The 22,616-nt window shown below is 43.8% G+C and overlaps 2 protein-coding genes across 3 annotated transcripts in view; both read right to left on the bottom strand.

Moving 5' to 3' along the window:
- Positions 1–405: 405 nt before the first annotated feature.
- CUNH9orf40 (chromosome unknown C9orf40 homolog) lies at positions 406–6,250 on the bottom strand. Its single transcript, XM_063249705.1, has 2 exons — positions 5,713–6,250; positions 406–1,956 (listed from the first exon to the last, which is right to left on the bottom strand). The coding sequence occupies exons 1-2, from the start codon at positions 6,088–6,090 to the stop codon at positions 1,798–1,800; spliced, it is 537 nt and encodes a 178-aa protein (XP_063105775.1). The 5' UTR covers positions 6,091–6,250; the 3' UTR covers positions 406–1,797.
- Positions 6,251–21,214: 14,964 nt separating this feature from the next.
- Carnmt1 (carnosine N-methyltransferase 1) overlaps positions 21,215–22,616 on the bottom strand; it is a 34,551-nt gene continuing 33,149 nt past the window's right edge. For both annotated transcript variants that reach the window (XM_003472164.4, XM_063249701.1), the window contains exons 7-8: positions 22,196–22,299; positions 21,215–21,402 (exon numbers count right to left, since the gene is read on the bottom strand). In XM_003472164.4, the coding sequence (XP_003472212.3) occupies positions 21,292–21,402; positions 22,196–22,299 (215 nt within the window). In that variant the 3' untranslated portion in view covers positions 21,215–21,291. The remainder of the gene's footprint in view (positions 21,403–22,195; positions 22,300–22,616) is intronic.

Genomic DNA, 22,616 nt, shown 5'->3' with positions numbered 1-22,616 from the left:
TTTTTTTTTTTTTTTGGTCTTTTTCGTTTTTATCGGTACCAGGGATCGAACTCACGACTGCCTGATTCCAAGGCTGGAGATAAACCAATTTCTGTTTCAACTCAGCTTTCTTTCTTTCCTGACACCGGGCTCCTGATGGCAGGAGCTGCTTTTGTCAGCAGCTGTATCCAGCTTACAGTCCGTGGATAAAGATGGGAGACTGAGCTCAGCAGCGTGGGTTGTAAGGAAGACTTGGGCTGGAAGGTGTACGAGAAGCCAACAGCAGGAAGCAGCCACCTCACAAGCTGGCAGAATTTGATTGTAAGGAATCAATAAAGTAATCGTGTCAAAAAAAGGATAAGGTTACTTGTAACCTAAGTAAGATAATGTGTGTACTTAGAACACTGCTTGACATGAAACATAGTCTCTGAGGTAGATACTATTTATTATTTCTCATTTTACAGGTAAGAAATCTGAGGCCTCGAGAGGAAAATAACTTGCTCAATGTGACATAGCTAAGAAGTGGCAGTATATGATTCTGAACCATGTGTACCACAATATTTGCCTTCAGTTCTCTTATTAATCTTAACTCACTTAAATCTTGTGGTATACACAATATAGTTTTCTCATTGGCAGTTATCCTCTTTTCTGAATTTTGGATGTAATGTCATCAACAACAAATACATAAGTAGGGAGAAGTTACTGAAACAGAAAACCAACATTCTTGATAGAGTACAAAAGTTAATATAGTCATAATACTGGATATCACTCAAACACAAACTGCCTACTTTATTTTTAACAATGAGATAGTAATGGCAACAAAATAACTTAGTTGTAACAAAGCTATCAAAGGAGCAAAATAAAAACAAAGCTAATTAACAGGCATTATTTCCACTCATATTAGTTATCTCCTTTAAACAGGAAAAACTACCATTAGTCTACGATTCTCAACCTGTCTGCTCGGTAAAGACACAGAGGAAACACGAGACATATCAAGGGCCCCGCTCAGAATAATCAAGCCTCTCTCTAGAACTGGGCCCAGCGGGGACCCTAAAGTGCAGTCAGTGTGGAGAACTACAGGTCTAAAGTAATAAGCCATCAAATCCATGCCCTCAAAGTAATTTAAAACCAAAAAAACTGGTCATACAATAAATTTCTTTCCTCTTGTCTTGGAAAGGGGGAGGGATACACACTAACCAAAATCTGCTTTGTCTACTGTAGACTGCCCACAGTAAAGCTCACCAAACATCAAACACTGTACATTAGTTAAAACATGCCACTCAAATGGACATTCTACTTTTCATTTACAAAGCTCTTCTGAAACAATACTAGCTTTCAGAGAAAACCCTCCACATTTTAGGTTTGCATAGATGTTCAAGTCTGCTTTTTGTTCAACTAAAAAGTCAGTAAGATGTATTACAAAGTATTCTTTTAACAATTATAAAATGATATTCATTTAATGTAACACAAATAAACTTTTTGGTATAGAAAGGAGGAAGATTTGAGCATTTTTCATCTATTTCTAAAACTGCTAGAGTTCTTTTGTAACACCAGTTTCTTCAAAGTTAGAACCTATACAGAACTCTTTTCTTTAAAAATGCACACATAAAATACTTTGCTTACAACTGTACTGTATCACGGGCAAATCCCTACAGGAAAGTTCAGCAGTACACAGGTTTCTCTTCAAGGTGATCTTTCCTGAATTTTCAGTTTGGAAGGACACCAGGCCAAGTCTGGAAAACAGCTCTTTCCTTCAGAAGATGCAAATCCACTTAGCGCCGTCTCCTGGAGCCCAGCGTGTCCCCTGCTGCGGTGCCCTCAGGACTCCATGTCCATCTCTGCACCTTCACTCCTGTCCTCCAGGGTTGGCTCCAGCAGGCCGTCCTCACTGATGTCTTCGATGTCAGCCAGATCAATGGGGGGCAGAGGGTTCCTCCAGTACTGGAAGGTATTATATTGCCAGAATTCCTCATCGTGCTTTAGGCAGAGAGAGGGAAAACCACAGGTCAGTGGGACATAAAAAGGTTTTTCTCCCTTTAGGAAACAAATTTCCTTGCTTCAAAAGCGAACTTAGGTAGACTTTGCAGTCTTTCATTTCTGTATTCTCAACAGACATATTTATTTTGCCAAATCAAAATACTTCATCAACTAAATAGGTGCATTTTAGTATCTGTGCAGTTTGCAATCATTTTTCACCCAAACAAAATACATAAAAACAACCATAAAAGTTTTTATCTTTTAATAAAGAAAAGTAAAAACCTACTTTTAAAATACATGCATACAAGGGCCGGGTTTTTAGCTCAGCAGCACAAGCACCTGCCTTGCAAGTGCAAGGCCATGAGTTCGATCCTTAACACCAAAAAAACCCCACCAAAAATCAAAAAACTTACATGCATACACACACACATACCTCCATTTATAAATTTTTTTGGCCTTGATATTTTAAGAGGTTGACTTTACACAAGTCAGAATATTTCAACCAACTTTACTCTAAAATATTAAGATACAAATACAATGAAGAGCAGGAAAATACTAATGACAGACCTCCATACTAACTTAAATAAATGCATCAAAGTTTCTCAGTCTAAATGCTGGTGCCTTAAAAAGTCAGCAGCTTACTGTAAATGACCACTAAATTATGTCAAGTAATGATGATAAAAATTTACACACTACCCTGCCACAGAGGAGGACAAACTTGAGCCATCTGTAGGGAAATGGAGGCACCTTGAGACCACAGTTAATCAGATATACAAAGCTGACTATTGCATGGTTTCTCTTATGTGAGAAACTTACTACATGTAAATGAAGTGCAAAACAAGACAGATCACAGGGGAAAAAACTGGCCCACTTAGGGAGATAGATCTTTTGCAAAAGGGAAGAGGACTGAGCTGAAAGGGGCGGAAGAGGAGAGAAGGGGTGAAAAAGAATTAAGTTGCACTATGTACATGAACCAACTCTCCACAAGGATTGTAATCATTGTGTATCACAAACATGTTATAAGTACATAAAAACTGAAAAGAAAAATACTGGCACAGAATTCCAAGCATCTACTTCTGCAAAATACACAGCACTGAAGTTACACTCAGGCCTACAAGATAATTACGAACATTAATGTCCTTCCCAGAGCATATCCATGTGTATCCCACTACACTCTGTTCTTTTTTGTCTTTTTCGTTTTCACCGGTACCGGGGATCGAATTCACAACTGCCTGCTTGCAAGGCAGGCACTTATGCCGCTGAGCTAAATCCCCAGCCCCTATAGTCTGTTCTTTTTTTTTTTTTTTTTTAAAAGCCAGTCAAATTTAGCAGTGGGGGGGGGGGCGGTATACCAACTTTAGTGGCTCTGTTCTTTAAATACTTGCTAAAGAGGCTCTGACAGAAATAGGAACCAGATATATAATTTAAAATTTTTTCTTGGTAACCACAGTAAAAATTGTAAAAACAGGCAAAATTAACCAAAATATCTGATTTGACCTATCAGATACAAAACATTTTTTCAACATGTGGTTAATACTTTCCCACTGGTGACATCTCAGTACTCTACCCCACCTCTACTGGTTACTGTACTGGAAAGCACAGGGCTGCAAACATCTGTTAGGAAGCCATTCCGTGTCTTACTAACTCGGTAAAAATGAATCCAGTCTTCAGGGAATTTCTTACAACTGGATAAAGATAAAATTTCACTTTGACACAAAAACAGTTAAAACAATGTTCTAGTTCTTTGTCCTCTGGAAAACCTATTAAAATTATCTCACACACACAGCCCAAAAGAAAGTTTTTGCATGCTGTTACATAAGAGTGGCACATCATCATCTCTGTTCCAGACAGTCCAGGTTTGGGTGATAATGTCACCACTCACCAACTCCCCTTGTGACCTCGCTCTGAGTGGAGCAGAATCTCTAGGAGAATTAAGGGTTAGCACAGTAACTGAGCACTGTTGCTAACAGTGCATCTCCAGATTGAAAATGTACTACTGCTCTTTCCTTAGTAAAACATTGGTTTGCTTTCTGTTAAAACACCTAACAAACAGCAAGAGTTAACACGGGCAGAGGAATGGACCGCACCCATCACCACTCATCTGAGGCTGCACACTCAAGGCAGAACAGAAGCGTTTGTGGTAGTTACTTCTTAAGCGGTTTGGAAAGGAGCGCGGGTTCGGCAGCAATCAGCATTCTCTATAGCGAGCAGAAAAGGCTTTTATCTTATTTTTGTTACATTGTTTTCCCCTGCTAATTAACTATAAAACCCTTAAAACAAAATCCTCTTTGGAAGCAGGAAGGAAAGGCGGCTGGCGAGAGAATGTTCTTCCCTTTTAACGAAAGGGACTGCAGGAGCAGACCTCACAAAAAGGAGGAATATGGGTGTCAAGAGAACAGTGTGGAAAAGGCACACCTAGAACGAAGCAACTGCTTTTCCCTGATGCGTGCTTGAGTACACTGATGGCATCCAGTCTGATGCAAGGAAGCTGTTTCTAGTACATTCTAAGTCAACAGCTTCTGTCAGTTAATTTGAAAACTAACTTCTTGGCCTGTTACTTTATATTTCCTTCTTACCAGTTCTGTCACATGGGGTACACAGCATATTCTGGGAGGAAAAACAAGCCTACATAGGGACGGAATGCCAAGAAATCTCATTGAGGGAGATTTCATACCACAGCACCAGTGTCTGTAGCCAGTAGGTCTAGATGATTATCAGATTTTGAATACTTCAGAACAACTCAAAGAAATGAGGCTGTTTCCCAAATATCAAGAGAAATTGAGAGTAGAAATATCACATTTTCATCCAGAAATGGTCATCACTGTGATTAAGATAATTTCTTAAAATCAAAGTGAAAAAAACTTTCCCAACTCTAAAATTCTCATTATTAGATGCTTGGCATTAGCAAGTACGGCTGAAGGACTTTTTTCAAGGTACTATAGTTGGTAAACTGTCAGAGGTGACTTAAAGACAACAGAAAATGTTGGGTGGAAGCAGGACCCTGCACTTGGTTCTTTCAGCCCGTGTGGGAAGTCACTACCAAACTGGAAGAAAAAAAAAAGACTTGAATTCCTAAATCTAGTTCAAAGCTGTCATCACCTAATGAGACAAACACTAATTTAAATTTTTCCTGTAGTCATTCCAAAAAAGTAAAAGCAACACATAAAGTTAATGTATTTTACTCTGATTCTCAAATCATTCTTTACAGCCGGAATCTCGCAGTGTGGCCCAGGTTGGCCTCAGCCTCTCTCCAGTGCTAACATCACAGCCCACGCCAGGTCTGGCTTCTCGTGAGCTCCATGGGGCCCGGCAGAACTCACGTTCTCAGGATTGTGGGACGCAAGGGTGCAGAGCTGGAGCTCCCCAGGGACCCGTACAGCTCTTTACCTCTGGGCCTATTTTTTTTTTTTTGGTCTTTTTCCTTTTTATCGGTACCAGGGATCGAACTCACGGCTGCCTGCTTGCAAGGCAGGTACTCATGCCGCTGAGCTAAATCCCCAGCCCCATATTTTCATCAACTGACGTCTATCACAGGATGGCGCTTAACATCCTTGGCTCAAGAGGCGCTTTCCGAAGACGCCTTGGTCCTCTCTGCCCGGGCCGCACGCCTCCCTCCCGCCCCCGGGTTAAAACCTTAGACCCCGGCTCCACACCGCTTCCCCCAGACGTGGCTCCCCCGCCCCGTCCACCCGAGGTTCCGAACTACACCGAGGTGACCCCAGGCTCTCGGAAGGGCCGCTCCCCGCCGGGCCCTACCTGGCGCGGCGCAGCCCCCCACTCTTCCCTACGGGGCCCGGCGCGCCCCGCCCCGACGTCGCCACCGCCCCCCGGGGGCCGGTCGTCCCGCGACTCCTCCCCCGGCCCTCGGGGTCGGCCCGGCGGCTCGCTGGTGTTCCCGCCGCGGCCCTCCGGCTCCTCCGGGACGCCGCTGTCCCCGCTGCCGCGGCGCTTGCTCGGCGAGGCCGCCGGCTCCGCCATGGCCCCCGCGTCCAGTCTGCGCTTCCGGGACGGCGGCGGCTGCGGGGCGCCCGACGGCGGGGTCCAGAGCGGCGGCGCCTCCGCGAAGCCGCGGGCCGGGAGCCGCTTCCAAGGCACGTGGAATGTCAGCGGCTCGGCCGCTCGCCGCTTGGCCATGGCCCGGGGCGGGGCGGGGCGGGGCGCAAAGCGCGCGGGAGGGTGAGACAGGCCTGGCTGAAGCTGGCGGCGGCTGGCGGGCGGGCCGCGTAGAAGCGCGCGGCCTCCCTGCCTGACGGGACCCGCGTGCGCTGCCTCAGGAGGCGCGGCCGGGCGTTAGGGAAGCGGCGGAGATTCGAACCTGCGCACAAGGCTGCGCTCGCGCGCTCGCGCCGGCCTGGCGCCGTCGCTGGTTGGTGGGCCCGCCGGGCGCGCTCCCGAGCTCCCTCGCGGCCGGAAGTGAGCGTCGCGGGGGAAGGCGGGAAGGTGGCGGTTGCGGGCGGGTGAAAGAGCCGGCGGGGTGGACGTGCGGCGGCGGCGGCGGCAGTGCTCGGCCCGGCCGTGGAGGGGGGCCGTCGTCGCCGACCTCCTATGGGAAATGTAACCCTTTCGCGGCGTGTGGTGCCGTTCCCTTTCGCGTGGCCGTGACTGCGGGGACAGAGGAGACAGGTTTTCCGTGCGCGGAGCTAAGCGATTTATGTCACGTTATTCAAAACTGCTGAAAGGTCGTCAGTGTCGATGGAAATAGCAAAAGTTAACAGGCAAAGGAACAAAAATTTAAGTCTGGCGTAATCTGTAGAATCTGCAAAGTTCCACATTCCTGGAACTTCGTGATTAAAACTTCGAAGTTGAAAAAAAAAATTAACTTGAAGTTGCAGACAGGGTGGGCAGCTTATCCAATACAGCCGTGTGAGGGACCGGAGTATAGCTTGCTTTTCCAACTGAAAACTCAACTGAAACCCTTATATAGTATGGGAAGCCTGCAGGATGCATGCTGAGATGCACAGCCTCTGGGCAGTAAGATTAGTGCTGTCGGAGAACGGAGAAGGATGACAGGAACAGCAGGGAACTCGCCTTAGCTTATATTTTACTATTTTGGTAAAGACGGTTACCAAGTAAATGTGGAATGAAGAAAATAAAGCTGTCGAAGTTTATAATCTGGGAGAGAAAAAAGTGTAAGAAAGCTAGTTATATTCTAACTGATAAGTACGGTTGAGCTGCCTAAACCTTCATTACTCCTTCACCTCCACCTCAAGGCAGTTGTGTGTGTTGAGACAGGGTCTCACTATGCAGTTCAGGCTGGCCTTGAGCTGACTCTGTAGCCCAGACCTCAGACTCACAGCAATCCTCCTGCCTCAGCCTCCTGAGTGCTGGTATTACAGGTGTGAGCCACTACGCCTGGCTTTGGGATTAGTTAACAAACAATAGTGTTCCTTTTCTCTGTGTCCCAGCATCCCTCCTTTCCGGTTTTTCATTCCTTCTTTTATCCCGTTTCAGTACTGGGGCCTTCATACTATGCTATATTTTTTAAAATTGAATTTTGTATACTTTGTAGGCAGGGTCTCACTAAGTTGCCCAGGTTGAGCTTGAACTGGGGATCCTTCTGCCTCAGCTTCCCAGAGTGGGAGACCAGATAGGAAACTTAAGGCCTAACTGGCCTTTTCTGTGAGCACTGAGTGGGTGCTGATGTGCTGTGGATATGTACATAGATGGTGGGAGACAGTGAATCCTGTCTTACTCTGCTTGTGTCTATGTCTGAGTGAATAAAGCCAAGATGAGCCAGTCTTGGAGCTCTTTGTTGAGGGGAGATGAGAACCGGTCCCCCCCCCCCGACACGTTTTCACCTAATTCTGTGTCTGTTTGGTCTTGGTCGCCCCTTGGTCAGGTATAAGTTTGTAGGTTGGCCCCCTACACCAGAGTGCTGGATTACTGACATGCATCTTCAAGCATGGTCAAGTAATTTTTATATTTGGTCTCTAGTCGCCTGTTGGATACTGGTAATCTATATCTTAAACAGATAAAGGGTTTGCGATTTCCAAACTGGCATGAGAGATGAACGAGTTTCACCTGGTTTGTCAGATGTTTTGTTTGAAAGGTTTTAAGGGAGCCCTGCCCCCCAAACAATTCCATCAGTTAGGTAATGGTTCATTGTGTATGCTCCAAATCACAGACCCTCTTTTTTTCCTCAGTTGCGAGATGTACTATGTGTAAAAGTCTGTGTACTGCGTGCATGTAGTTGAATGACAGTAGGACAACAATGACACCCACTTTCAGACTTGAAGTGTTCCTGGCACCAGACCGCAGCACGGCTGAATCCTGGCTCTTCCACATTAGAACTGCCTGCCCTGCCCTTCACTGCAGTCATTTTTCCAGCTATTGATGCTTTACTTGCTCTTATAACTTCCATATATATATTTTTTCTAAATGATGTTTTAGTTTTGCAGATTTTCTTTAAAAAACAGCTTTACTGAGCTCTAATCGGCTTAAATAAACTGGGTATATTTATAATGTACCTTAAACACAATATAATGTGCATCTCCATGAGTTTTGGAGACATTTTTACGTATTTCTAAACCATTTCTGGAGCACTAATCGGCTTTTTACTCTTTATGGTGTCTGTTGAACAAATTCTGAACTTAGAAGTGGTTTAAAACATTGGTCTTTGTTTTAAAGTTTAAGGTTTTGGAAGAGTCTTATTTAAGGACTTCTAGGTTTTATTATAGATAGCTTAAGTTATTTAGAAATATTGTAGGCAATTGGACAGGGCTATGCCCTGGAGGGATCAGTGCCGAGGACAACTGTGGCTGGAGACACGGTCCCCGAAGGCCAGGCTTCACCGGAGGTACTTCCCTGAGGGATTAACAGCAGTGAGTGACACTCCAAATAGGCATCCATCACCTTGAGGTGGAGGACCAAAGTCCTTGTCTGTCCCCTGTTTAATCAGTATTCCCTGACTATACTGTTGTAATCTTACTGGTTAACCATAGTTTTGTCCCACCCCTCATCCATTTTATGGCTTCCCATTGGATCAATACTACCTAACAGTTATACTTATAATCCTATTAGCTAACTCCAGTTCTGTCCCACTTTGAAACCTCTTCACCCAGTGGCTTTACTCAGTAAAACACCCTTGAGAAGCAAAGTCAGTGGACAGCCCACTCTGGCTCCCTTCTCTTCCTCTTAGTGGTTTTTGTCTCACTGCATTCTTTCTACTCTTAATCTTTGGTGCTCCTGTTTAGAGAAGATTATTCCTGTTTAGAGAAGATGTACTTGGCATTTCAGATATTTAGCAGGTTGGGAGTTTTCTCCCCACACTCTGACCACCACCTCTGCCCCAAAACTTACTGCCTGACCCCTCTACTTGGCTCAACTAAATTGCTGGAGTTTTGTTTTTTCAGAACTGTTCTATATGAAAGGATTTTGCCCTAGATACAATATTATGGCAGTGGGAGGCGGGACCAAGGGATGTTTACCTTGAGGTCACTTCCCCTTTCTCTGTGACAACTTACCACTGGTACAAAAAAAAAAAGTCCCCATCAGCTGCTCGAGCATCAGCAATGCCATCCTAAGCACCACCCCAGCCAGAAACTTTATGTCCCATACCCCACATTTCCAGCAGAGAAAGCCAGGCCCTGGCAGTCATGGAGTTCTCTCCACATTCTTAGAATAAAGGCTATTTTTTATATTCTCCCTTTATCGTGCCAAAAACCCTATCACTATCTTCAGTCTTGGTTTTCTGAAAGAAGATCTATGGAGTGCAGTTGGCCTTGGACTCACCATGTAGCTTAGGCTGGTCTCAAACTCACAGTGGAGCCCAGGCTGGCCGTGAGCTCCCAGTCCTGCCCAGCCTCTCGATTGCTGGGATTGTAGAGGTGCACTGCCATGCCACACCCTGAACTGCTGGGAGACCTTAGTCTGTACAGTTTACAGATAAGCAGAACAGGGTGTGTGTGAGGAGGGGTGCACCTTCATAGAAGACCCTGAGAAGAAAGGCTCCCTTCTTGGCCTTTGTTTACCTGGTACCATGTTAACTTCAAGTGACAGCACTCAGGAGGCCAAGGCAGGACAGCCAAGAGTTCCAGACAAGCCTGAACTAGTCAGACCCTGTCTCAATCAAAAATAACATGCAGATTGTGAAGGTTAAAGATACGCACTGTAATTGTAACCACTGGAGATAAATGGGAAGAATTGAGCTGGGCATGGTGGTGCACATCCATAATCCCAGCACTTGGAAGGCTGAGGCAGGAAGGTCAATACGATTTGAGGCCAGCCTGGGCTGAATTATATAGCAAAACCCTGCCTCAAAAAGACATACGAAATAATGTGACTTAGTGATGAGACTCTCAAAAAATTTAAAAAAGCGTTTGGCAATTACTTGCCAGACTGTACATAATCTGACTCAATCTTAAAAACTTTCAGGCAGATATTACCATTTAAACAAATGAACCTCCTCTGAACATCAAATCTGGGTCAACTGCTCAGTGAGTCAAACTCTTTGAGTTACAACTCACATTCCTGTATGTGTGTGTGTGTGTGTGTTACAGACGGGGTCTCGGTCACATCATCAGGGCTCCGGCTGGGCTCCTCCCGGGTGCTGAGAGTAAGCATGCACCACCCCACCCAGTTTCCTTACTATTCCCATTGTTTATTTTTCCTCATAGTTTTAGATAAGTCATTTATTATCACTGCTTTACTCTCTGGAAAGCAAGCTCGTTTGTAAGGCTCTTTGCTTTTCTTCTCATTGACACATTAAGTATCAAGACCAGTCTCTCATGTATTAAGTACTAGGCCAATAGTGTTTGCTGCCCACTATGTGTACCATGTCCACTTGGGTGTTTGACAGGCACTGTCCTCCCGTGTTTCCTGTGCACCCTCATTCCTTCATCCAGGTATGCATGCCACAGGTTCAATTGTATGCTTTCATAGTCTTTACATTCACCCATAAGTCATTCTTTGAATAAGTATTTTGGGCATATTCTTCTGTGAGCCAAAATTGTTAACCCTCAGCATACACCAATAAACAAAAATCCCTACCCCATGGCTCCCTGAAATCCAAAGGAAAAATAAAAAAGCAGGTGGGATTTGGGCAGTATTCAGACTGTGGCTGGTCAGTTCCCACTGCTCTGAGATGTGTCAGCTTTCCGTCACTGTGGGACAAACACCCGAGAGTAGTAACTGGCAGGAGGAAAGCAGTGGTTTCAGTCCTTGGTTAGATGACCTTGTGGTGACACAGCGCATCATAGCAGGAACATGTAATGGAGTAGCCCTTTTCACCTTCTTGTGTGCACAGTAGTTGGGAAGCATGCAGGGCAGAGGGGCCCCAATATCCTTTTCAAGGTCATGCCTAGTATCAACTTGCAGGTTGTGCTCCTAACATCCCCTTTCAGGTCATGCTCCCAGTGATGTAACTGTTTTGAAGGCCCCACCTCCTGAAGGCTCTGCTGTCTCCCAGTAGCACCACAGACTGGGGACAAAGCCTCTGACACTTGGACTTCGGGAGACACGTGGTGAAACTGTTGCACACAAGAGGCAAGGCTTTTCTGCCCACCACACCCAGGGATTGGGAGGTTTCCAGTCTTGAGTGGGAATGAACTGCACAGAACCTTCCTGGGAGGCTGCAGTTACGAGTACTGCTTACAGAGGGAAACTGGGGAACAAGGAAGGGACACATTGGGCCCCCGTGTTACATTAGTGTCTTGTGGGAGTTACAGGTTTCTTCTGCAGAGTTGAACACCTACAGTTACGGATCTCATCTTACATTGGGAGACAGTTTTCCAGGAGTCTTTCTTGAATTTCTGTTGCAAGCAGCGGCACTGCCTGCCTTTATTCCATGTCCTCAAATCATTTATTTACACAGTGAAGACCTGGGAGGCAGAGGTAGCATCTTGTTGAGTGTAGGACAGCTTGTTTACAGTCTGGTACAGAATAAATTCTTCCACTGGAGGAAGTTGAACATGTTTACTTGCATGCTCATAAGATTACCAGAGCTCATTATTAAATGATTAAGATTTCCAAAGCCTGGCATTCCTCTCCTGGAATGCAACCCAAAGGCATGTGCAGGCATCCTCTGTGGTACTTTCTGAGGCACTCTTGAGATTGGCCCTGAAGGAGCTCTTGGTGCGGATCTAATACTTGGCCACTATTATTGTTACTGTGCAAAAAACTGTCATTGGTCGTTGACATAAGTCTTCAGTGTTCACTCATGGTACTGCGGCAGGCAAATTTCCTACCTTGGAAGCAGGGTAAATCTCAGAAGTTTTCTAATTGACACATCCAGTCTTCCATGAAATGCCACACAGATCATTAGCCACCAGCAGCTCTGAGCAAATGGCACAGTTTTGAAGCTCAGAGTTCTTTTCCCTCGGGCAAACTAGGCCCAGTAGATAAATTCTGCCTCTTTCTGACAGACTGTTCTTCGGCTTTGTTTTAGCCTGGCGGAAGATGTCTCCAGGCAGCCCAGAGACTTTTCCAGAAGCAGCAGCTGCTTTGGCAACAACAGTTGTCCCTCCTAGTCTTCTGTTGCTTCTTTGTAATTGCACAACCTTAATTTTTAAGTCTATCAGAATTGACACTGAAAGTAAACGGAATTCTAGAGAGGGGCAAGCACCTCCCAGGAGGGATGGGATACACAAAGTTCCACATTTGGCACAGCAGCAGAAGTGGTGACAGCCTCTTACACTAAGAACACACACAGCTTTTTCATTCGGCCATGCGGGATAGTGTCTCAGTGTATAGTAACTGGGAGCTCAAGTTACGGACTCGTTCATAAACATTTTTCATGCCTTTCCATCAGGTGTTCACCAGAGACAGCAGGAGCACAACAGGAAACTAGAACCATCTAGGAGGCACAGATACCCACAACAGCTGCTGTCAGGCGGACAGGCAAACCAGAGGATGGTCCAGTTTTCCTGGAGCTTCCTCTGCTACATGCAAAAAAAAAAAAAAAAAAAAGCCTTCACCATTGACAGGGTCAGCAAATACCCTGGACACAAATGCTGCTTTTGGGGGAGCAGAAGCCAAACCCCTCTGCCTCCGAGGGAGGGACAGTAAACCTGCTCACTCCTGTGATGGTGACAAAGACCTTTTATTTTTGCGGTTGGAATGGAAGCAAAATACCTTTATTTGGAGAACAGCACAAAATTTGATAGCACTAGTATTGGGGAAGGAACAAAGAATTCCTGCTGACGACTAACCACTAATGCATGGGGCAGAGGGCTGGGAATGCTGAGACTCACTTCTGAAGGAAGCTCAGGCATATGGACAGGACGGCAGAGATTGTAAGATTGTGGGACAATGACACACACAATGAGTTCTCCACAAATAACATCAAACCATAGACCAGCAAGCTGAGAACCCCACATGGGGTAACTGAGGAAAGCGTACACATAGGGTAGAGCATAGCTCAGGAGTAGAGTGCCTAGTAGTTTAGACACATTTGATCCCCGGTACTAAGAAACGAAAAAGCCTAGACCTTTTCAGGCAAACAAGTGGAGAGCATACATTTGCCCAGAGACAGGAAACAAAGATAATTCTTCAGGCTCAAGTACTGTGCCAGACAAAGGAGTATACACAAGAAAATAAGTGCTTTGTAACAAACTTCTAAAACTTGAGTGCAAACATTTTCTGAGTCTGAGGCTTCATTCACAGCCAGCTTAGGCTAGTGTTTTGGCAGCTGCAGTGCAGATACTGGCTGTAACTACAGTAACACGAAAGCTCAAGAAGAGTGGAGAATGACCTGCAGGGTCATTCACTTTACATGACTGGAAGAGGCCCAAGGTCCACGGGGCTGTCCTTAGGGCGTGTCATGACCAGCTGGCTGAGGGCCAGTCTGCCGATCAGGACAGGGTCATGAGTGTGCTTAGTGTCAGCAGCTCCTGGAAGCTGGTGTTCATGGTCCTCACAGGCACTCAGGGTGGCTCCTCAGCTCCTAGGTCCACTCTCCAGGGAAATGAGGGCATCCCAGGAGGCATCAGGGCAGAGCCAGGAGGAAGTCTATCTGGGTGGGAGAAGCACGGCTCACAGACGAAGGGCAGGCTGTGTGTGCATCCTGGCCTGCCAGTTTGGGCTCAGTGTTGAGATTGCCTGTTTCACTTCACCGGTGGGGAAGTGTGCCCTGCAGATGAGAGGGGACACCTGGGAACACAGAGCAGTGGTCATGTGCACAGTGGTGCATGGAAGCCTCACAGCCACGACAGCTGCTCTAGTGGGATTGCCAGGGGCACCCAATGGGACTGTGGGAGCACACTCCATTCAGCCAGGCTGGGGCCAGCAGGATAGCAGCAGCTGTCCCTGACCTGACTCTTATTTTTACCCGATTCTGAAGCCACACAGTTGCCCTTCAGGTTGGTGGCAGTGGAAGCCACCACAGGGCCACCTAACACTTGCTCCTGGACCTGGGCAGTTTTGCCAATGCAGAGGAATAGGAAAAACAGAAAGGAGGTCCTCTATGGAGAGTTCTTGCTGTCCTGCCCTGTGTCTTCCAACTCCCCCCCCCCCCCCAGTGCTACAGACTCAAGAGAAAACAAGTGGCAACGCCTTGATGCCTTAGCCACAGAACTCTGCTGGTCACAAGAGAGCCACTGTGGGCCATGCTCAGGAAGAAGCAGGCTGTTCCCTAGGCAGGGCTACCAAAGAAGTCTGGAAAGCGTCTCAACACTGCATGCCAGCAACTACAACATGACAAGACTTAAATTTCTTACTGCTCTGAAAGAACCTAAAGCAAAAATATTAATGTATTCTGGGGTTTATACATAAAAGTAACAGCAAGACAGATGAGGAATTCCATATACGGAGGTAGACTAGTAAGTCGATCATGCATAAACTCTAGAGAAAGCACTTTCTATACAGAACTTCAGTAAGCCAGTGGTGTGTAAGAAACCAAGAGAATACTAATCCAAAGGTGGGAAAAGGGAAAAAATTAGAAAAATAGCCAAGTGGTGTCTAAAGTCAAGCATACAATTACATGACAATGTAGCTTAGCTATTCAGTGGATACCAAACTGGCTGAAAAAGCAGGACTCAGGCATACCCTAGCACACCCATTTTATGGCCAGGGGGCAGGTGGGCAATACATCAGTCCCAGCTTTTAGTGGACTACACAAAACTGCGAATGGGGGCCTTTCCTGCGCTAAAACAACAGCTCCATGCCAAAGCTTCCGACTGCTTCCACTGGGCCCCAGGCGCCCAACAGCAGCCCAGTCCAACCTCGGCTCCTACTCCCTAAGGCGTGCATCTCCCTCTGGGGACCTCGCACGGCACCTGGCTGACACAGCCATGCAGATTATGTAATGTTTGGACCAGAAGAGACAACTGCTGCACCTGTTACTTTTTTTAGTAACGGCAATCAAACTCACAACCTCACACTTGCCAGACAGGCACTGTGCCACTGAGGTATATTCCCAGTCCCTGGTTTCCATGGTTAAGAATATCCAAACACAAATTGTTTTAATCCAAAGTTCTTCTAAATGCGTATGCAGCTGGCAGCATAGATGTAGGTATTTTGCAGAACTGATGGGAGTCCAAACGTTAAGACAGTTCCAGGCTTAACATCAATTTAGCTTCTGTTTCACAAACTGAATCTCAGTGGTCTAGTCAAAAGCCAGAGAGCATCTTCTCAAGAAAACAAGTTTCAGAAATTCTGGCCATTTAAAAGCAAGTTTTTATTAGTACATGCTTAGAGTAGGCCACTGGTAAGCTGGCATGAATCCTGATCAATGCTTCATCAGTATTTTTCACTCTGCTCCCAAATTTTAAATGCCACAAGTTTTAAGTATTCTGCAGAAAAAAGATGATTCTGCTTTTTATTTTTATGGCCTGGTGTAAGTTACCACTGCCTAAATGTGTAAAGTATCATTGGTATTTTTTCAAGTGTGTAATGTTGGTGTGTTTTAGACATGATGTATAGAGAATTCACCAAAAAAAGAAATGCACACTTCAGCAGTTTACCGTGCCAGGAAATTCTGCAAGCTCACGGCCACCACTGAGAGTTCCTCCTGTAATTGTAGAGGCCAAAGGTAGCTTACATTAATCTTGTGATGCCCCAATAAATTTAAAATTAAAATATTTGCACTAAGTAAATTTTCCTGATACATACATTTTTGGGGCATACTCTTTCTATACATATACTTTTTCAAGTATTCCCTTTCTTATCATGAAATTCTGTAGGTTCTTAAACTTTAAAGGAAAAATACTTAAAACTATACATTGATGTATAACAGTCATTTCTTTTCATCTAGTTTCATTTTCAATTTTAAGAGCAAATTTATTTCACTAAGTACTCGAATCTTGATTCTAAATCCAAGTTTTATTTTGAAATATATTACTTTCAATTAACTATACACAAAATTGTTTTCTGTCCATCTGCACTTAGGATACTTATCATTCCCTCATGCATTCACAACTTACCTTTTGGTTCACAACTGTCCCCTCTACCACCAACAGAGAACTGGTGTGACTTCTGTGGGGTTACCAGAAATTGGCTGCATTACTTTGAACAGAACAAGTATTTAGAATCTTCATGTAGCATATCTGAAAACTGCTTTTTCATGCCACTGCTTTCCTGTTTACTCTGGGAAACTTGAAACCAGGACCTGCTTGGTTGCTTTCTCTTCTGGATATTAGTTTTTTTTTTCTTTTGGGTGCCGGCCATATTTTATCACTTTTTAAGTTGTACTTCATTTTAGTTTACTGGGTAAAGGCACAACATCATTGCAGAAAGCTAACATGGCCTTTACAGAAGAGAAAATAGAAAATGTATAAGTAAAATGTGCTGATCCAAATAAAACCCAAAGAAACTCTGAGAAAAAAAGATAGCTTAGATGCATGGGATATAAAAGTGCGTGCAAATATTGGTAAACTCCAAATGAGGGCCATCTCTTACATTATACTAATGTTAATGTCACAATTTCAGTAACTGTATTAGTTATTTAAAATGCTGTCCCTGGGGGCTGGGGATTTAGCTCAGCGGCATAAGCGCCTGCCTTGCAAGCGGGCAGTCATGAGTTCGATTCCTGGTACCGATAAAAACGAACAGGACAAAAAAAAAAAATGCTGTCTCTGAGGCTGAACATAGTGACACATGCCTCTAACCCAAGTTGCTCAGGAACCTGAGGTAGGAGGACCACACATTCACGGCTATCCTAGGCAACTTAGTGGGAACCTGTCTCAAAATCTATAGTTTTCAGATATTTAAGATATTTTAATATTTATGGAGACATTTAAATAGTTAAACTGGGCATGGTAGGGCATGCTTGTAATCCCAGCACTTGGGAGGCCAAGGCAGAAAGATTACTATAAATTGGAGACCAGCTTAGGCTATGTAGCAAGTTCAAGGCCAGCCTGGAGTAAGTATCGAGACCCTGTCAGGGGTATGACAGCCTAGGATCCAATCACAGTCTTGCACAACTGGTACACAAGAAAACTGAGTCCCCGCTTCCTTCTTGTTAATGATAATAGGCAGGCAGAAATAGGATTAGAAACACCAGTAGTACAGTCATCAACTGCTTAACCACAGAGAAGTTGTAAGAAATGCGTTGTTTCACAGTACCTTAGGCTAACACAGAGCAGACTTCTAAACCTTGAGTGCCACAACCATACTGGGTAACACAGAGCTAGGGAGCACCACTTACATATGCGTGTGGTAGCTGCGGCTGGATGAAACACTTACAGCAGCACTACATCTGGATTGTGATCCTCTTCCAAGTAGGAGGAAAATGGAATGGAATAGAATGAAAGTAACCTGGCCGCCCTGTGGCTGCTGAAGCAAGAACTCCTCAAAACAAAAACAGTGTGGTCAGCAACGAGGACTTTGCTATTTCACAAAAAAAGCTTTCTCTGAGGCTGTCTGGCCCCTCACAAGTGAGGAAAGAAAAGCCTTACCTAACAATGCAAAGCCAAGTCCTGGTTCCCATCATAGACCACCCTGGCTGGCTTGGGGTGCAGGGTGGCCGAGGCTGGAAGGGCCCAGGGCAGGACACTGTCCAGCTGTGTGAGCAAGGCGAGGGCTCCTGGAGGCTGGGCTCACATGTGTGCTAGGGACGGGGGAGGGAGCTGCGGCACTGAATCTGGAGATGGTCAGTGGGGAGAACCTGACGACCACTGCTCACTGTCCTTGTGGACCACCTCCCTGCCTCCTGACATGCCCAGCTTGGGAAAACTGGTCTCCTGGCATTGTGCCATGCACAGCACTGCAAGCACATGTTAAACCACTCCACCCAAACTCCTGTCCTAAAGAAGGCACTTTAATTCCACTGATCAGGGTTCAACAGGGCTTGCATTAGGAAAAGAAAATGGAACAGGGCCACAATGCAGAGCTGGCAGGTACTAGAATGGCGGGTTAAAACACAAAGCCAAAATACAACCACCACGGCTTTAAGCACTTGCTGAAGTGAGGCAGGCAAGAGGCTAAACCTGAGAAAGCACCAGCTCCCTCTTCTGCTTTTCCCTAGGTAAACGTATACAGTTAGGCAACCGTCACAGAAGGGCCTCTTCTCTCCACTGGGGGAGGAGTCCGGTGATAGCTCCTGCAGGCTTAGGGAAGGGGAGGGGAGAACACCAAACAGCAGGAGGTGTCCTCACATACCCACACCCAGCAGGCTGGCAGAGGCTCCGGAGTAAGGCCTCTGTCCAAGGCCTCTGCTCACAGGTAGCTCAGGAACACAGAGGTCTAGGTGCCTGGCTTGGTTCTGGAACAACTTCTACTGTTTGCCTTTATAGTTCTATTATTTAACAAAATTAAAGATCAAGGCTCATCTTTTACTTTGCTGGATTCCAACTTCATTACACTGAACTTGAATGAAACAAAGTGAACACAACTAGAAAAAAGCCTGGAAACCAGGTCAAATTCTCATTATTGACTTTATTACCTACTGACCTTGCAAGAATACAAAAATAGGCTAATCAGGGGTTCCTGGGTATATGTGCTCAATAAACTAAAATTCCCACATGTGTTATCACTATCCTAGATGGAAACAACCAAATAACTGGCAGACTTATTTCATAGCAATTGGCAGACTTTAATATCCAAGAAAAAGTAAGTCCATCTTACAAATTAAAAATATGGGAAATTTCATGCAGACATGAAGCTTCCAATTCAGCCTTCACGGCAGCTTTTAGAAGGAGAATTCGATAAACAGTACACTTCACAATCTCATATTGTGACTTTTACGGCTTCTCTATTTTTTATATATAAAGTATATATAAAATATATATAAAATATATATGACCTTACTCATTTGATTAACATACCCTAAATCTGCACCACTTTAGAAAATGAAACTTTTTAAAAATGCAAGCACAATCACCACTTAGTGAAAAGGAAAAAACATTTTTGTATAGAGCTAATTTAAGAAAAAAACAAGTTTATGTTTACACACCTTAGTAGCTAAGACTAAACTTAAGAAATACAAAAATAATTCCTCCAGTGACATTTCTATTGTTGATAACACATTTCTGAGTTAGAATATATTAACTGAAAAAGCTACAAGAAAAAGTGGTGCAAATTTGTAAAGAACACTTAAAAAACTACTAATAGAAGGTTAAAAACTGATTTTAGAGTTAACTAAAATATATGCTATAATTTAAATATCAGTTTCATCATTTGGTAATTTTACATAATAAAACCAATCTACCAGTGTCAGTCTGTTCTGTTTTTGCCTTTGTGAGAAAAACGAGACCATTTATTTTGATACAAGTTGTAAATAAGTAGACACTAGCCAATGAGTAAAAAGCATTTCTAAATTACTAAAACACAGCATGCATTCCTTGCTATTTAATGGACTTAAAAGTATATTTATGCTCCTTTACCTTTTAAAAAATAACTTTAGGGTTTCTTTGGGTTTTTTTATCCTCTTGTAACTTACTTGAATTTCCTCACATAAGTAATGAGTATTTCTGTCAAATAAGCGTCTGCCAAGCAAGAAACAGTTAAAACACAAAAATCAAGAGACTTCCCCAGCATGACACTGTAAGGAACTCTGTGGCAAAGACCACAAAAGCTCCTCACTGTCTGCCCAATCCACCCTGCCTGCAATCCTATAGCTAAATTCCCTGGTGGTAACTTCCACAACTTAATTCATAGCAAAAGTCCAAAGACTGACAGGTTTTCCTGTTAAACCATGATATTTACGCTGTCAATACATTAAATCTCTGTAATCTGAATCGCAAGAGGTCACTTAAAGCAATCACAATCTGTGAAAGTATAGAGTCTTTTCTTTTCTCCAAGAAAAGGTTAAAACATTAGTCATCTCTGCTTTCCAACCTACTGGAAACAGAATAACGAATACTGAACAAACAAACAACAACAAAAGAATAACTAAAGGAAATTCCAATAAAAATCTGCCAGAGGTAGAAATTTAAGCAGCATACATACTGTTTAAGCTTTATCTCTCAGGAAGCAATGGTTATTACTCTGAAATTAATGGTGGCTGCTACTGAAGATACAGACCATGGCACTAATTTATCCCTGAACTTAGTTAAAGTTTACCACGTTAATACTAGTATAAGTTTTTATTAGTACATTATTGTTTGAACTAAAAAAGAAAGTGCTTGATCGCATAATCCACACAATCAGAGACATTACTGTAAACATCACACTAACAAAATCTGTTCATTCTAGTTTGAAACCATGTATTTCAAATGGGCAGATTTTATCCCTGTATTTGCAGTTTCCTAGAACTTCTTTTTAAAAAGGTGCTGGCTCCTTATTTAGAATGCTAAGATCTCATACTTTAAAACGATCCATGGTGAATTTGTCTTCATAGTGTTCAATTTAGTGTGACCAAAAGATTTTTCAGTTGCCTGACTGTATTTTAACTGACCTGTGATACAATCAAATCTAGTATGTTATTAAAACTGAAATTTTGATGCCTCGCTAAATTCAGCTGAGCTAGAAGAAAATACAATCAACTAATCTGAATGATAAAGGAATATACAGTTTAGGTATAGATTTGGGTCCAAAATAAACAGAAGTCACCATTCCAGATGCTGTGACAGAAGGTCCTTACACTCTTCTAAAGTAACCTGTGCGTATACAATGAAAAAGGAAGTCATCGTGGGATTCAGTGCCCTCAGTCATCAATACGACAGGCTTGCAAGAGACACTTCATGAAGACACTGGAGTTTTATGGTTTTTCTACTGAAAAGACAATTCTGGGCTTCAGGAATCTGAAGAGGTTTCCTCCATTTTTACTGTGTAGTACAAATCTGCAATAGCATAGTGGATCTCTGAAAAAAGCAACAGACGTTATTAAGAAAATAGACGCTATTCTAGGCTTTGTTAGGAATAAGAAGGCACCACTGATGCGAGGTTGTGTCCTGTCATCACTGATAGTTGATTTTCAGTTTATTTCAGTATTTGATCTTATTAAACTTTTTCCAGGCGATATTACTTAAAATCATGTGGCTTACGGACCACGAACAAGACACATTCATAGTAGTATTTCATCATAGAGAGATCATTCACAGTATATGTTGATAATACAGATTCTTTTTCCACCTGCAATGCAAACAATAATGATACTGATGATGATGACACCCAACAGTGAACACTTATAAATGCTGGGCACTATCTAAGCATAGCCACTTATTCCTACGACCCATAAAACCAGTACTGCTAGTTCTACTTTACAAATAATAGGCTACAGAAGTTACTCAAGGTCATGTTACTAACATGTGGGATTCAAACTAGGGGGTCTAACTTAGAGCTTGGACTCTGTTGTGATACCCTGCTTCACTGTATTCTTACAAACAAATCTGTTGTTTACTTTCCTTTTTTTTTTTTGATACCAGACAATCAAACTCAATGACCTCATACTTGCTAAGCAAGTGCTTATGCTGCTAAGCTAAATCCCTGGCCCTGTTGTTTACTTTCTAAATGAATGAAATGCTTCTAAATAAATGAACTGAAACACGCGAGCCAACCTATCATAATGCTTTGTGTAACACCCATGATAAAAACCAAGCAATACGAAGCAGCAAACAGAACCACAGTCCCCAGGGTTCCTTTCCCCACCCGTCATGGCATGCTGCTTTCTCCAGAGCCAGGTCATTGAGTTTACCGAGCTGTCACAATGATTAGCAATCAGTACTGAAAGCCTTACCAGCAGGGATTAGTTTTTTCTTTACATACCCATAACCCCAAACTTTTTATAATTCTGAAAGGTGTGTTTATCCTCACTTTATAGATGAGAAACTAGGGAAGGAGTAAAACTGGTAATAAGTATAATACCTAATCTCCCACTTAAGGGCTTTAGAAGTTGAACTTTGACAGTATTTCATTCCGTCCTTACCTCTACCTGGAATCCGTACTGCAGAACCACGTTTTTTATATCCTCATAGCTCAATTCTATGGATAACTCATTTGCCAAGTTCTCAAAGTGGTACAACAGAGGACCTATAGTTTAAAGATAATTATGAGTGAATCACCTGCACGTAAGCATGCACTAATAGCTATGTGAGATAGAATTTAAAGTTAAGTGCTAGGGAGTTAGCTCAGTGGTGTAAGCACCTCCCTGGCAAGCACAAGGTTGTGAGTTCAATCTCAAGTACCAAAAAATAAAATAAAGTTAAACAGATTGAGCAGTAAAGGGAATTGCAAAAAGCACTATCATATGAGCCATTCTTGGACTGCTGCGGGGAGAGCCAGATGCCAGCCCCTTCTGCTGCGGGCAGAGTCAGATGCCAGCCCCTTCTGGTGGGCAGGCTGAAGAA

The sequence above is a fragment of the Cavia porcellus genome, unplaced genomic scaffold (assembly GCF_034190915.1).
Source record: "Cavia porcellus strain 051 isolate PalLab524CR breed Dunkin Hartley unplaced genomic scaffold, mCavPor4.1 scaffold_1, whole genome shotgun sequence".
Classification (NCBI taxonomy): Eukaryota; Metazoa; Chordata; class Mammalia; order Rodentia; family Caviidae; genus Cavia; species Cavia porcellus.
This window is presented reverse-complemented; position numbering and strand designations above follow the sequence as displayed.

Bases quoted from the DNA above. Each gene is read 5' to 3' on its own strand.
- CUNH9orf40 (XM_063249705.1), bottom strand. From the start codon at position 6,090: ATGGCCAAGCGGCGAGCGGCCGAGCCGCTGACATTCCACGTGCCTTGG. The intron at 1,957-5,712 runs GTAGGGCCCGGC...CTCTGCCTAAAG, and splicing joins GGGGGGCTGCGCCGCGCCAG to CACGATGAGGAATTCTGGCA.